The 15095-nt window shown below is 36.3% G+C and overlaps 2 protein-coding genes across 2 annotated transcripts; one reads left to right on the top strand and one right to left on the bottom strand.

Moving 5' to 3' along the window:
- The first annotated feature begins 2655 nt into the window (after positions 1–2655).
- LOC107773172 (microtubule-associated protein 70-2-like) lies at positions 2656–13984 on the top strand. Its single transcript, XM_075226837.1, has 11 exons — positions 2656–3300; positions 3433–3518; positions 8647–8712; positions 8802–8972; positions 9057–9227; positions 9347–9502; positions 9600–9746; positions 9870–9941; positions 10035–10565; positions 10650–10838; positions 13430–13984. The coding sequence occupies exons 1-11, from the start codon at positions 3039–3041 to the stop codon at positions 13559–13561; spliced, it is 1983 nt and encodes a 660-aa protein (XP_075082938.1). The 5' UTR covers positions 2656–3038; the 3' UTR covers positions 13562–13984.
- Positions 4040–4811, bottom strand: LOC142166940 (uncharacterized). Its single transcript, XM_075226838.1, has 2 exons — positions 4585–4811; positions 4040–4499 (listed from the first exon to the last, which is right to left on the bottom strand). The coding sequence occupies exons 1-2, from the start codon at positions 4690–4692 to the stop codon at positions 4083–4085; spliced, it is 525 nt and encodes a 174-aa protein (XP_075082939.1). The 5' UTR covers positions 4693–4811; the 3' UTR covers positions 4040–4082.
- Positions 13985–15095: the final 1111 nt, after the last annotated feature.

Genomic DNA, 15095 nt, shown 5'->3' with positions numbered 1-15095 from the left:
ATGGAAAGCTGAAAAAGTAATGCATGTAATGAATTATTATGAGTACATCTAGATCCTCGTACGAGAAAATGTGAACTTGAAGTTCAAGTGATAATTCATTTGCAAAATATTGCCAGGCGTATTTGCTGACCCAAAACTAAATGTCATATTCAGCTGCTAATGCTCCAAATAAAATAAAGTTCATAATAAATAGAGTCTATGGCATGCATGAAGTATAATAGATTAATCGGTTCCAAAGATAAAACTCCTTGAAGAAGGAGAGGAGCAAATATTCAAGATAGTTATAATAAGGAGGCAAGTATTCTAGAAGAGCACCACGATATAACACTTCATAAGACCTAATGGGAGAGGCTCAGGTACCTGAAGATAATAAGATAAAGAGATCTCAATAAGTTATGTCTTTATCGGGTAATAGTAGAACCGATATAAAATGATCGTTGACGATATTGTTAATATAATGTAGCGCTCAATATTATTAATATTGACGAGGATCTTGAGCTCAAATCTGTCATGAAATTTGGACGGATAAATGATTGGCCAAATGAAAAATACGCAATGAAAATTGATTTCACCTGAAAAATATGAAGTTGGACGGATATCCCAACACCTGAAAGTATAAAGCCAGTGGAGGTATAAATATGTTCTTGTGCGGGAAAAAAAAGGTCAAGTCGATAGACATAAAGACGACTTGTGTCACAAGAAGATTTGTAAATATCTTGGCATTGATTATATAAAGATATATTCTCTTGTGGTGGATGTCGCCACCCTTTCAGGTTTTAATCTGGCAATACAAGAAAAACGTGATATGCGTATAATGAAAATGATTGAAAGATTTAAATTGTTCTGAAGCATATCAAGGTTTCCAAGAAATTTATTAAATAAAGCTTCAAAAATCCTTATACCCTAAAGCAGTAGAGCTTCCTAAAGTAGTAGACTATTTAAAAAAAAAATTGAAATGAAAGATTTTGGAAAAACAAATTTTTTGTCCTGGTCTACAAATTGAGTATATGAAAGATGAAATTTTTGTCCATCAATCAACATACACTAAAATAATTTTAAAGCGATTATATATGGATAAAACACATCCATTCCGACCTCATGAAAATAATGAAGAGCTTCTTGGTCCCGACGTACCATATCTTAGTGCAATTGGTGCACTAATGTATCTTTCTAACATTACAAGGTCTGACATAACTTTTTCAGTTAATGTCTTAACAAGATATAGCTCTGCTCCTACAAGGAGACATTGGAATGGAATCAAACACATATTGCGGTATCTAAAAGGGACTACCGATATGAGATTATTTTATGGAAATAATTGCAGTCCTGATCTTGTTAGTTATGCCGGTGCTGAGTATTTATATGACCCACAAAAGGTTTGATCTCAAACAGGCTATGTGTTTACATATGGAGGCACTGCCATATCTTGACGATCGACTAAGCAATCAATCGTGGCTACTTCATCTAATCATGCTGGGATAATTGCTATTCATGAAGCAAGTCGAGAATGTGTATGGTTGAGGTCTATAATACACCTTATTCGAGACAAATGTGGTTTGAAGTGTGACAAACTACCCACAATTTTGTATGAAAACAATGCAGCATGCATAGCCCAGTTGAAGGGATATTCATAAAAGGGGATATGACAAAGTACATTTCACCAAAGTTATTTTTCACACATGATCTTCAAAAGAATGGTGATATCAATGTGCAACAGATCTGTTCAAGTGATAATATGGCTGATTTGTTCACCAAATCTCTACCGACGTCAACCTTCAAGAAACTAGTGTACAAGATTGGGATGCGAAGGTTCAAGGATGTGAATTGATGCTCTCATCAGGGGGAGTTAATACGCGTTGTACTCTTTTTTTCTTACAAGGTTTTGTCCCATTGGGTTTTCCTTGTAAGGTTTTTAACGAGGCAACCAAAATGCGTATTTCTAAACATGTGTACTCTTTTTCCTTCACTAGGATTTTTTTGCCATAGGGTTCTTTTCCTAATAAAGTTTTAACGAGGCACATTATCTATGGACATCCAAGGGGAAGTGTTATAAGAAAAATCAAATTATGGTGGATGTCTACTCTTCCTTCATGATCTTCTCAAATGCTTAATGACATATTCAATGACATATTTCTATGCTTAATGACATATTTAATGACATATTTTTTTCCACTTTTCATGCCTATATAAAAGCCTTGTAATAGATAGGAAAATACACACAATTGAAGAAGAAAATCTCTTCCTTCTCTCTATCTCAATTTCTTGTTCATGTTTTACTAAATTGCTTTTATTTTATAACATGTCTTGTTCATGTTTTATTAAGTTGCTTTTATTTTATAACAAGATTGTTGAACTGACTTCTAGTTTAACAATTGCAGAATTATAAACTAAGAAAAAATAATATAAAATGACAATGCTTATTAACTCATCAAATTGTTCAATTGCCGATCAAAAAAGAAAATCAACATGCACTAAGCGTTTAGATGTTAATTTAATATTTTATAACATAACTTCAATTAATATAAATAAATAAAAATGCTAACAACAATAACAAACAACAACAATAATATATATAACTTAAATTAATAAAAATGCCAACTTAAAGTTAAATTAGTACTTAGTAGTATGAAATTTCAGAAGTAAGAAAAACATTACAACACACCCAAGTCACAAAGTCGCTCTCCTATTGTCTCTCTCTCAATCTCAATCCCCACTAGCAAATTGTCTAGAGAGATAAACAAACCCCAAAATCGCACCATTTTCAACTCTCTCTCTCTCTCTCTCTCTCTCTCTCTCTCTCTCTCTCTCTCTCTCTCTCTCTCTCTCTCTCTCTCACACACACACACACACACACAGAGTTCTATTTTGAGCTTAACACTGAAGAGATAGCAACGCAGCATTTTTGAACTCCACACACACAGAGACACTTTCCCTTAAATAATACATACTATAAGTATAGACATAATCATCTGTTTATATACATTTTGTTGTATGTATGAATTATTCAGCGGAAGTGAGCTTACTGTAATAATAGAGAAATGTACAGATCGGAGCTGACGGAGGTTTCCGGAGAGGAAAGGTCGCCGGAGGTGTGTTCCGGCAATAACAGCGGTAATGTGCGACCGACGACGAGTGAAACAGTTTCGCCGTTGACAGTATCAGCTTCGTTCAAGGAAGGGAAGACTTACCGAAGAAGAACGTCGATGAGGCCAAGCCTTGACGCAGACGAGTTCTTAAACCTTCTCCACGGGTCGGATCCGGTGAAGTTGGAGCTTAATCGACTGGAGAATGAAGTAAGAGGTCTGTATTGTTAGCTGGATCCAATGTGATTTAGTGGCTAGCTGTGTCCTTCTTTTCTGAATTTTTAATTTTAATCTTTTTGTTGCTTTTTACAGTTTTTTATTGATACGGTGTGTGAATGTGTCATTGTAGATAAGGACCGGGAATTATGTGAGGCTCAGGCGGAGATCAAGGCGTTGAGGTTCTCAGAGCGCTTACGAGAAAAGGCTGTTGAAGAGGTTTTGATTTTTTTGTATATTTACCTTCTTACAATGTGACATGATTTCAAAATACTACCTCAGTCCCAATTTATGTAATGTTGATTGAGTGGACACATAATTTAAGGAGGAACCAAAAACTGTTTAAACTTGTGGTGCGAAACTAGCCAGAAACATTTGTTTGATGTTAAATCACGTAACTAAGGATAAATTGGGAAATTTAAATTTAAATTATTTCTAAATTTAGAAGTGTGTCAATCCTTGTGGGACAAACTAAAAAACAAAAAGTGTCACATAAAATGGAAGATAGGGATATTTTGATGCAATTTAGGTATCTAACTCAGTGTTTTGGACAGCGTGCGGCGACAAATAGCGACGAGGGCCCGCTTCACTGAGGCGAGAGGCACGCAGCGAAGCGCTCGCCTTTTTGATGTGAAGCGACAATTTATACAAAAAAATAAAATATTATATATATAACTAAAAACTCAATAACAATGATATATTAATAAATATATCAATTCACAATATGCCAGATAGTCATAGTAGATTCATAAACTAAAGTCTAAAGTGTAAAACACGCAACATCTATTCTTCTTCAAGATTTTCAAATTCTAGAACTTCATGAATGTTAGCATTATATTGGCTATCATCTTCTTCATCCTCGGAGTCTTCATCATTTAGGGACCGGCTTGAACTTGCTACTCCTTTTCCCTTGTAATTTGAACTTGAAGAACTCCCTCTAAGACCATAGATATTCTCCTCAACTCCAGCCGCCATAGAAATAGTACCCCAATCAAGATCATCTCCTACATACACTTGTTCATCTTCATGATTTTGGGGGGCTCCAGTTAACCATTCATTTGCCTCGTCAATGTTATCCAGCAAAATTGGATCAATGGTATCGCGAGCTTCATAACGTCGCCTCAATATTCTATTGTATTTAATATACACTAGATCATTGAGATGCGATAGCTCAAGCCTATTCCTTTTCTTGGAGTGAATCTGCGAATAAATTGTTTAGATTAATTAATAGATACTAATAATAATACAATATAGAATATATTAATATAATAAATCTGCTTCTTACATGCTCAAATACACTCCAATTTCTCTTGCATCCAGATGCACTACAAGTTAGGCTTAGTACTTTAATGGCAAACTTTTGCAAGTTTGGAGTTTGATGTCCAAATTGCATCCACCATTCAACTATAGAAAAATATTTTAAAAGTTAATAAGTATAAATCAAATAAATTAAATTAAAGTTATAAGGATATCTATATTAAAGTTAGTTACCTGGCGACCTTATGTCTCTGGCTCTAATGGCCGCCTGTGAACCAAATAGGCCCTTTGCTTGCAACCTACCAAACTCCTCCCCTATTTGATCTACCATCGCTGAATTGAGGATCAACTTTTCAAGACACTCATGGCATCCAATCCACATCTCTAAATCCAAAGTTTCATCTTTAGTGTTCTTGTAAAATAATCACGGGTTCAGAAGATGGCCTGCTGCATGCAAAGGACGATGGAGTTGATTCGACCACCTGCTATCAATAATCTCAAAAACTTTCTCATATTTCCTAATATCTCCCTCAAATGACGCTGTAATAGTCTTTTTGGCTCTATCCATAGCTTCATAAAGATAGCCCATTGGTGCGTTTCTCTCCCCATCTACCATACGAAGCACCCTAATCAAAGGACCACCAACTTTAAGAGCCCGAACGACGTCATTCCAAAATGATGGAGAAATAAGAACTTTGACAGTTTCTTTCCCCGCAGCTTCCTTTGCATATCTATTATCTTTCCATTCATTTGAAAGAACTAGCTTTCTCAAGTTTTTCTTTTGCAAGTAAAAACTATGCAAAGTTAACAAAGCCGTTGCAAATCTAGTCTTGGCCGGTCTCACCAAATTTCTTTCATTTGTGAATTTCCTCATCAAATTCAACAACAACGGCCTCTGACTGATGTAAGAATATACCTTGACGGCCTTAGTGAAAACTGTAAAAGTAAAAATAACAATTTTATAGTTAATACTTAATACTTAATAGGATAGGACATAATAAGTATAAATAAAGTTAAAACTTTAAAGATAACTATATTAAAGTTACATGAAGCATATGGGTTTTCCTTGAATATGTCACCAAACATTAAGTTGATATAATGGGCAACACATGGAGTCCAATAAATGTGTGGATACATAGCTTCCATCATCATACCCGTACTAACATTCTCACTAGCATTATCGGTAACAATTTGTACAACATTTTTCTTTCCAATTTTATCAATAGTCTTTCTAAACAAGCTGTACATTTTGCTTCCATCCGTAGAAGAGTTGCTAGCATCGTAAGATTCAAGAAAAACACTCCCTCTTGGAGAGTTCACCAACACATTTATGATCATTTTTTCATTCCGTCCTGTCCATTTATCCATCATAATGGAACATCCAAACTTGTTCCATTCCACTTTATGCTCCTCAATAATTTGGTCTATCTTCTTCACCTCTTTTTTAAGATGAGTTACTCTAATTTCATGATAACTAGGAGACTTCATTCCTGGGCCATATTGTCCTACGACCCCAATGAATTTATCAAAAGTTTTGTAGTTAACACAGTTGAAAGGAAGCCGTGCATCATACATCCATGCTGCAAAGGCATTTACGGCGTGATTCCTCAAAATCTTCTTGGCTTCTAAACCTGAACCAGAATCACCTTTTCCCTTTTCTTGTTGTTTTGCCGAGAAACAAAGATTGAGAGGACCTTTTGTCACCGTACGTGCCGTCGTGGATGACCCACTAGAACTATTTGAAGATATCTTATGAGTTTTGGGGGGTGGAGGTCCCATTTCATCATCTTCATCAATTAGATTCATCGATGTTTCATAATTCATTTGAGTTCTTGTCACATTTTTCTTATCAACAAATGCTTTTACTTCCTCCCTAACCTCGGGCGGACAAAGAGGACATCGTATTACATTTTTAAATCCACCTATCAAATGTTGCTTGTGACGAGTTATTCCACCATGATATGTTTTTTCACAAAACACACATTTAATTGCGGATCTTGATGAGCCTTGTATAGCATAATTCCAAGCTATATCATTTCGTTTATTACTATCGGATGATGCCATTTCAACGTTGTTTTATAGAAAAAAAATTATCAAGTCAATATGCAATTAATTCTACTCTATAAGACTATAAGTCAATAATTGAAAAAACAGGGCAAACAAAACAGAATGAGCTACTGCCTCTGCAGTCTGCTCTGCCTCTGCCTCTGTTATTTTTGCTCGAAACAGAGCCTCTCGAAACAGAGCCTCTGTTATTTTGCCAAAACAGAGCCAAAAAAAAATTAAGAGAAGAAGAAAAAGGAAGGGAAGAGCCTCTGTATTTTGCTTGAAAAATAGAGCACAAAAACAAACCTCTGTTTCTGTTCTTCTTGACAAAAAACAGAGGAAAAAAATAGAAAGAAGAAGAGAAGAACAAGGAGAAAGAAGAAAGAAGAAAAAAGAAGAAGAAGAAAGAAAGGGAAATCAGAGAAGCATACCTGGTCTTTCAATGGCAGAAACTTGATGAAGAAGACGATGGCACTTGGCAGAAACCTCAAACTTTCAGATGAAGAAGACGATGGCACAGTAATTGCGAGCCCTAATCGCGAGTTCGCGACCTTTTTTCAGATGAAGCTCTATTGTTTTGTTCGAAATTGAAGAAGCTCTGTTGTCAAGACTCAAGCCCTAATCGCGACCCTTTTGTTAAAGTCTTTGCCCTTTTTTTTTTTTTTTTTAAAATAAGCGACGCTACAGTAGCATCTCGCGACACTGTCGCCTCTCGTTACACAAGTAGAGGCGAGCTCAATTTTGAAACGCAACACAACACAAGGAAAGTGGCGACACTGCCTCGCCTCACGCTATTAGCGCTGAGGCGAGCGCTATTTATAACACTGATCTAACTCCTAACGTGCTAATAAGACTATTATTATCAACTTCAACACTAATATCCAAACACATTAATGCTTATTTATAAGATCAGGTTCAACACCTAAGAGTGTTTTTCAACACTTGATGCTTCTCAGTTACTTTTAATCAACTAACCGAACAGTAGTATGTGAGTTATTGAGTATGCGCAAACGAAGAGGAAGTAAGAAAGTGATACCATTTTCACTTTTGAGGCCTAAAAAACTGAGTTCAAAGGTCAAGTACAATCACAGCTGAAAATTGTTTAATAAAGAGTGGCGTTGACTAAGAGAAGCATTGACTGTGAAGTGAAAAATAACTGCATTCTCTAAGTTTGACAAGAATTGTAGGAGTTGAAACAACTAGGACAGAGGACAAAATTTTGCTATGACTGATTGACTGTCTTGTTTCAGAAAAGAGTTTATGTTTTGTGCAATAACAGTGTATAAATTTTTCACACCATCAGCCATCAGGTTAAGCTGATACAATAATATGTAACTCATCATAAAAAACTGTGTATGGTAACTTGATAAATAGGCTAATAACTTTCTATAACCAGTTAAAATAAACTATTGATGTAAAATTTTATATAACACTGTCAGTGTATGTAAATAAAATTCTTCAGAAAAATATATGGTAAAAGCATAGAATTCTAACTGTAATTCTTATTTCTGTTTCTGGTGCCTTCAATATCTATCAGTCGGTTTCTCATCTAAAATTTACCATTTTGGAAAAAAGTCTTGTTTGATTGAGATTTTCTGTTATGTAACTGGATTTACTTTTGGTTTTTGTCTTAGTTTAGGAGCAACAGGATGCTGTTCATATTATTTGGATTCAAAATTTGAGGATTCATTAAAAAACCATTTAAGGAAATTGCAGTATTACTTAGATCTTAGTATTATCTACATCATCATACTTCTTTTTCTTTGCCCTTTTTGGGCATCTTGTTCCAAAATAAGAATAGCTTGTATAAATTCCACATCAATTTTTGAATACTGCAATGTACTCTTCATTGATGAGCAAGTCTAGCTTAGTAATGCAATCACATTGTTTTTTGGCAACATAGTTCTAGTGGTACCGTTGCATATTTGTCCCTTTAGGCACTTTGAGTTCGTTATATATGATGAATTCTACTGTGCTAATTTTAGAGCTATTCATTAGTGCTAAGAACGAGGCTGATACAGTTAATTGTTTTATATGATATTAGCTTACGGCCGAGTTGTCAAGGGTTGACGAGAAGCTCAAGCTGACAGAATCTCTTCTGGAAAGCAAGGTGCTATCTCGAACTCTTCCCTGTATTTTTTTTTTTTTTTTTTTTTTTGATGTGCTTTCATAACTGTGGATACAATTCTTGCTTGGCAGAATCTTGAAATTAAGAAAATTAATGAAGAGAAAAAGGCATCCATGGCAGCTCAGTTTGCAGCAGAAGCCACCCTTCGAAGGGTTCACGCTGCTCAAAAAGACGATGATATGCCTCCAATTGAAGCCATTCTTGCACCCTTGGAGGCTGAACTCAAGCTTGCTCGTCAGGAGGTCTGTGGCAGTATTTCGCATCTGGCTGTGATTATGTATGTCCTCACCTCATAGAACTCATTCTCTGGCCTATCTTCTCCCTAGATTACAAAGCTACAAGATGATAATAAAGCACTGGACCGTCTTACTAAGTCAAAAGAGGCAGCTCTACTTGATGCTGAGAGAACTGTGCAGTCAGCATTAGCAAAGGCTTCTATGGTGGATGACCTTCAGAACAAGAACCAGGAATTGATGAAACAGATAGAAATATGCCAGGTACGTTGATCACAGAAATGGTGCTTCTGCTGTTATGAATGTTAGACCACCTTGTTGTTATTCTTTTAATTTCTAAATCATCCTTCTTTAACTATGTTTTTCTTACAAACATACATCAGGAAGAAAATAAAATACTGGACAGAATGCATAGACTAAAGGTTGCAGAGGTTGAAAAGCTTACCCAAACTGTACGTGAGCTTGAAGAGGCTGTTCTTGCTGGCGGTGCTGCTGCTAATGCTGTCCGGGATTACCAACGAAAAGTTCAAGAGATGAATGTAATTCATCCTAGCAAGACTTCAATAATATATATACTAAGTAGTTTTTATGTGGACAACCCCTAAATTAGAATGCTTCTACTTATCTATTCTACAGGAAGAAAGAAAAACTCTTGACCGGGAGCTAGCACGTGCCAAGGTAACCGCTAACAGGGTTGCAACCGTGGTTGCTAATGAGTGGAAAGATGCCAATGATAAAGTAATGCCTGTTAAACAGTGGCTTGAAGAAAGGAAGTTTCTACAGGTTTGATGGTTTTCCATGACTTTGCTCTATAAGATAGTCATAGGGGCATCTTATCCTAATAGAGCTGAATGTTTTCTGAATAAAGTAAATGAGCTCACATTGATCTCAGAAAATTTTCTGCAGGGTGAGATGCAACAGTTACGCGACAAGCTTGCAATCACTGAACGAGCTGCAAAGTCCGAAGCGCAGTTGAAAGTAATAATTCTGTCCAATAGAGGAGGCATTTTAACTTGTTTTTGATGCTATTTCTATAACTTATTTTTATCTTGATCTTGGTTATGTCCTCAGGAGAAATATCATCTGAGGCTCAAGGTCCTTGAAGATACATTGAGATCAACTAGCACAGGTGCTCGCACTACACCAGATGGTAGAAGTTCAAGCAACGGCCCTTCCCGTCGGCAATCACTGGGTGGAGCTGAAAACATCTCCAAATTGACCTCCAATGGATTTTTACCCAAGAGATCACCGTCATTTCAGCTGAGATCTTCTGGGGCCAGTACAGTATTGAAGCATGCAAAAGGGACATCTAAGTCCTTTGATGGTGGTTCAAGATCGTTGGACAGGACTAAAAACCTTCTGAATGGAACAGGTCCAAATTTCAATAGCAGCAAGTCCTGTGATGGGACTAAGGATAATGAGACCGTGAACAGTTCATGGAAAGCGAATCAAGATGAAAAACACAATGACTCGCAAGTGACAGGAACAGAAGATACTGTCCCTGGAGTATTATATGATTTGCTGCAAAAAGAAGTAATTGCTTTGAGGAAAGCTGGTCATGAGAAGGATCAAAGTCTTAATGATAAGGACGACGCTATTGAGGTTAGATCGAATGCTGATTGGTGTCATGACTACCTTCACTCACTCTGATTTTCTGCAAAGTTTGATAATATTCCCGTGGTTCAGATGTTAGCAAAGAAAGTAGAGACTCTAACAAAAGCCATGGAAGTTGAGGCCAAAAAGATGAGAAGGGAAGTCGCTGCAATGGAGAAGGAAGTTTCTGCCATGCGTGTTGAGAAACAACAAGAAAATAGAGCCAAAAGATTTGCCAATTCCAAGGGTCCAGTGAACAGTTCTCAGCCACTTCCCAGGAAGGTATGCATTCAATTCTGTCAACCAATTATATTAAATGAACTTCAAGTCAGTCTTTATCGCTAATTATCTCGCAACCCCTTAGCTCAGACTTTACATTCAATTAATTTTTTCCTCTTTTTTCTTTTTTTTTTAAAATTTTTTTTTTTAACTCCTATGTCTCATCACTTTGTCATCCCTTCGAGGACTTAAGCCAATTTTTTCTTGACCCAAATAAAAGAAGAAATAGAAAAAAGGAAAATGAATCTTGCGGGATATGTCCAATATATCTTCTTCCCATTTGCCAGGAACTTAAGTCTTAACTTTGAATTTCTTTAGACACATGACTCCTCAGTGTCGCAATAACCAGTTTAAAGCATTCTTGGACTTTGGCCCCCAGGACTTAGCTCAAGTGATAAAGGTTGAGGGACTTGTGACTTAGGTCACAAGTTCGAGCCATGCGTCATGCGAACTAAGCCCGGTATTTAAATGGAGAAGAGTAGAAGGGCGGACCCATTATCCCCAAGTTTCGAAGGTTGGGGTTGGTCCTAAAGGTTGGCCCCAGACAGATTTCTTGGTCATAAAAAAAAGTACTCTTCGACTTTGAGTTCAAAACTTTTTTGTTCTTTCAAAGACAAGCGTGAGATAGCAAGTTGACCCCGGTTCTAAATGAAAAGTCTTTTGGGGCCACCTTCTGTGTGTCAGATTGCATGCTTTGGCCGATTCCTTGTTTTACAAGCTACTTCTGTGAAATTACAAATTACTTTTCTCATACCCCTCCCCATATCCATCTCTATTTCAAGACGAGTCTAGAAATACCATTGTGTGAAATTTAGTGGTAACATGTTTAGAACAAATAATTTGAAACTTACTATACCTGTTAGGATTCACCTGGAGGTGAAAGTAGAATCACTATTACAAAACAAAGATGATTCAGGATTTAAACTTGATGGGTTCGACCTTCAAGGTTCTTAGCACTAAATTTTAGACTGACCCAGAATTTAATATTTGTTGAAATTTTAGTAGTTTTTCGCATATATCTATATCCCGTGTCAAAATACTGTGTTCAGTTTGACTCATTGAATATAGACTGCATCCGCCTTTGTTACAGAATAATTAGGTTGTCTGCCTTGAAGCTGAATGAACAATATTAGGCCATCCTTGCAAATGATGTTATCTTATTTTACATTGTGGGAAATACTAGAAGATTTCTTGGACATGCCAAAACAAACGTGAGAAACAGAGACATTAGAGGCCTCCTTATCAGTCTCTACTTTTTTAGACATTTGTTTTTGTTTCTGTACTCCTGACCTAATGGCTATAAATCTTGTTAAAGGTTGGGGTGGGTGGGTGGGGGGTTGGACTGTTGGAAGTTCGGACCATCTTGAGCTGGATCCCGTTTGGCGTATGTTTTCAACAAAGAAAATTCACATGCTTCTATGATTGCCGATGCCTAACACATGATGGTGGTGAATACTTTCTTAACAAGCTTATAGTGTTGTTGAGGCCATATACTATGATGGTAGTGGAAACAGATGACCATATCAGGTTTCAATATCTTTACTTGAAACTTATCTAACTTGATATATTAAGACTTGAGGCCTATATTTTGGAAAAAATTATGGAGCGGAACATGTACATGGAGTGGATGGATTAACACTTGACGATATGACTTCATGAACAATGTGAGGAGATGAGCAGTCTAGTGAGCCTCTGTTTTGGTTTATTGCAGATAGGGGCTCAGCCCTTTTTGCTCTGTTCATTCATCTGATAACTTATTTCCTTTAAGAGGTCCTTAAATGACAAACCCAGACTTAAAATATAATCTTTTGAATTTGGGTTGGGGGGGTTCTAAAGGCACATAGTTTATCTAAGATGGTAGTTATAAGCAAACATATAGTAACTGAACTGAAATCGTTCCTTCTAAAAAAAAAAAAATGAACTGAAATCGTAGCTGTGGTGCTAGTTTTGGATCTTCAATTTTGATTTGAACCACTTATCGTAAAATGTTCAGAGTCTTTTTTAGTTTCGGCAAGTTATAACATGAGGTTTCTTCCCCTCTATGCATCATGTGGACAATATGGTTGGAAAGAAATAACAGATGTTTTGAGGGAAAGAAACACCATTCTTCTCTTGTAGAATATAGATTGCTTACAGTCTTTATATTCATGGTGTAGGAGTGATATGCTGGAATTCCCTGTTTTTTCTTTTGGAATTTTTGGAAAAGATGATGCTGTAACAGTATATGTGGACTAGTTCGTCTTCCTTTTGTACTTTCTGTGGCACCTTCTTGGTACTTAACATCAATAAAATACCTCAACTTATTAAAAAAAAGAGGTTTCTAGGCAATGCACAGGTGCAGCCACAAGGGATAGATGCTGCAGTTCCTGATCATAGCGGAATTCACTATCTAGCAAACTAACTTTCTCAAAGATTTTTATGCTTTCCCTTTCTAAAAACCCTCTATTTTGGCTTCCTTTCTCTCTCTCTCTCCAGTTACTGTTCACTCACCCTTGCAGTAAGTGCTAGGAGAAGTGCTGGAATGTAGAACTTCGCTGTGCCTATTATTCAATTTTATTTATTTTTAACTTCAAATAATATGTATATATCTACAGGAGTGTAGCACGGAGTGGGTTAATGCGAGGCACGCAATAACATTCGCAGACAACCCCATAGACAGCTGTAAGAAGCAATTCTGCATAGGCTTGCTGTCCTCTGCATACTTTTACAGTTCTCCTATTTTCTAACAAGCATGCCAATGCCTCTATTCTCTGCTTTCTGAAAGTGGCAAGATAGAGATCTCTCCAAAGGACAACAGGTGATATTTTGGTGTGCTTCTAACATACGTTATGACGCAAGTCTGCTTAGGAATCGGCAGGAGGTTCTAGCTATCAAAGTTGAACTAACTTTTTGGCAGAACAGTTTAAGCTGTGGTTTTGTGGTTGTATAGATAGCTTGTCAGCATTTACTTTGCCCTGTTTTTTCCCCATCTTGTTTGCAGTCAATAGTAGTAATCTGCAGCTCTAGTGTGATATCTTCTTGTTCAGGTTTGTCAATATTCTTGTAATCAGATGAAAGATTAGAAGTTTTTGCCCCCTTGAATGTGTTTCATTTTTGTGTACTATTCTGGACCCTGATATTTCAATTAAAGTTGAGTATTTATGGTCATATAATTTTCAAGCCTGAATCAGGTAAATTTGTTGCATCCTGTAGTGGAGAATGATTTAGGACTTCCAAACCATTTGGATTTTTAAGAATGGTTTTGCAATTGTTTGCTTAGGTTGCTCCTTTGAATTCCCAACTGCATTGAGATATGGTACTTTAGGTTGGCAAATGTCTCGCAGTTGAAAATATTCTGCAAACCTAGCATTATTAAAGCTCTGAAGCATCCAACTCTGTTAAAAGTTATTTTTGAAGAAGTACCAGAGATTTTATTTGGACTATGCCCTTGTGTCAGGAAACAAGGTCATAGTTGCCTAGTCAAATGTATGCGTAATCAAACTCATGAATATGGTTTCTGATCCACCCCTGTATATGGTTTCGCTTTGGACACAATCCTTATTTCCTTACAAAGCAAAAATAAGAAAGTACTAAAGAGTAAAGATAAGAGCAACATACTTCTCTTTTTAGGGTAATGCAAATCTCTCTAATCCAGCCAGTCCTCCAGTCAAAGACAAACTCAAAGTTCGATTGCACTTTTAATCTAAGGGGTCATTTGGTATGATTGAATAAGCAAAAATAATCTTGGGATGAAAATTGATGGAATAATATCCCATGATAAGTTATTCCAGGATAAAACGGTAAAATTGACAATCTCAGGATTAATACAACATACCAAACTGTCGATAAAAAATAATACAAATATAACTAATTCCAATCACATTATAATTTGTCTTCAAATCAATCGACCCAAGAGTATACATTCTACATCAACTCCTTGAAGCAGGATCTAACTGACCTCCTTCCTCTGTCTTCAATTTCTACACTGAGTATAAATTTGCTAAATTCATCAAATGTTCAAATGATATATCTTCAATTTCCTTCAGAACTAACATCACAATCAGCAAGAGCGCCACTGTGCTCTGCCGCAAATCTCTTTGGTGAAGGGTAGGTTTGGTTAGTTAAATGTTAAATGAATCTTCAATATGGAAATTTTGATCCATCGCCTTCACCATTTAATTTCAATATTTAGTATTCAATAATTTTTTAGTATTTTCTACTGATATATAAATCTCTAAACAAATTAAAAAGATTTCTGACAAATACTGACTAAATGAAAAT

The sequence above is a fragment of the Nicotiana tabacum genome, chromosome 12 (assembly GCF_000715075.1).
Source record: "Nicotiana tabacum cultivar K326 chromosome 12, ASM71507v2, whole genome shotgun sequence".
Taxonomy (NCBI): Eukaryota; Viridiplantae; Streptophyta; class Magnoliopsida; order Solanales; family Solanaceae; genus Nicotiana; species Nicotiana tabacum.
Note: the sequence above shows the minus strand (reverse complement) of the source record. Positions and strands in the feature narration are given on the sequence as shown.

What these genes read in the sequence shown, in the direction of transcription:
- LOC142166940 (XM_075226838.1), bottom strand. Translation starts at nt 4,692, where the DNA reads ATGCAATTTGGACATCAAACTCCAAACTTGCAAAAGTTTGCCATTAAA. An exon ending in ATTGGAGTGTATTTGAGCAT is followed by an intron (nt 4,500 to 4,584) that starts GTAAGAAGCAGA and finishes ATTTATTCGCAG; the next exon opens with ATTCACTCCAAGAAAAGGAA.
- LOC107773172 (XM_075226837.1), top strand. Translation starts at nt 3,039, where the DNA reads ATGTACAGATCGGAGCTGACGGAGGTTTCCGGAGAGGAAAGGTCGCCG. An exon ending in AATCTCTTCTGGAAAGCAAG is followed by an intron (nt 8,713 to 8,801) that starts GTGCTATCTCGA and finishes CTTGCTTGGCAG; the next exon opens with AATCTTGAAATTAAGAAAAT. An exon ending in TCAAGCTTGCTCGTCAGGAG is followed by an intron (nt 8,973 to 9,056) that starts GTCTGTGGCAGT and finishes TCTTCTCCCTAG; the next exon opens with ATTACAAAGCTACAAGATGA.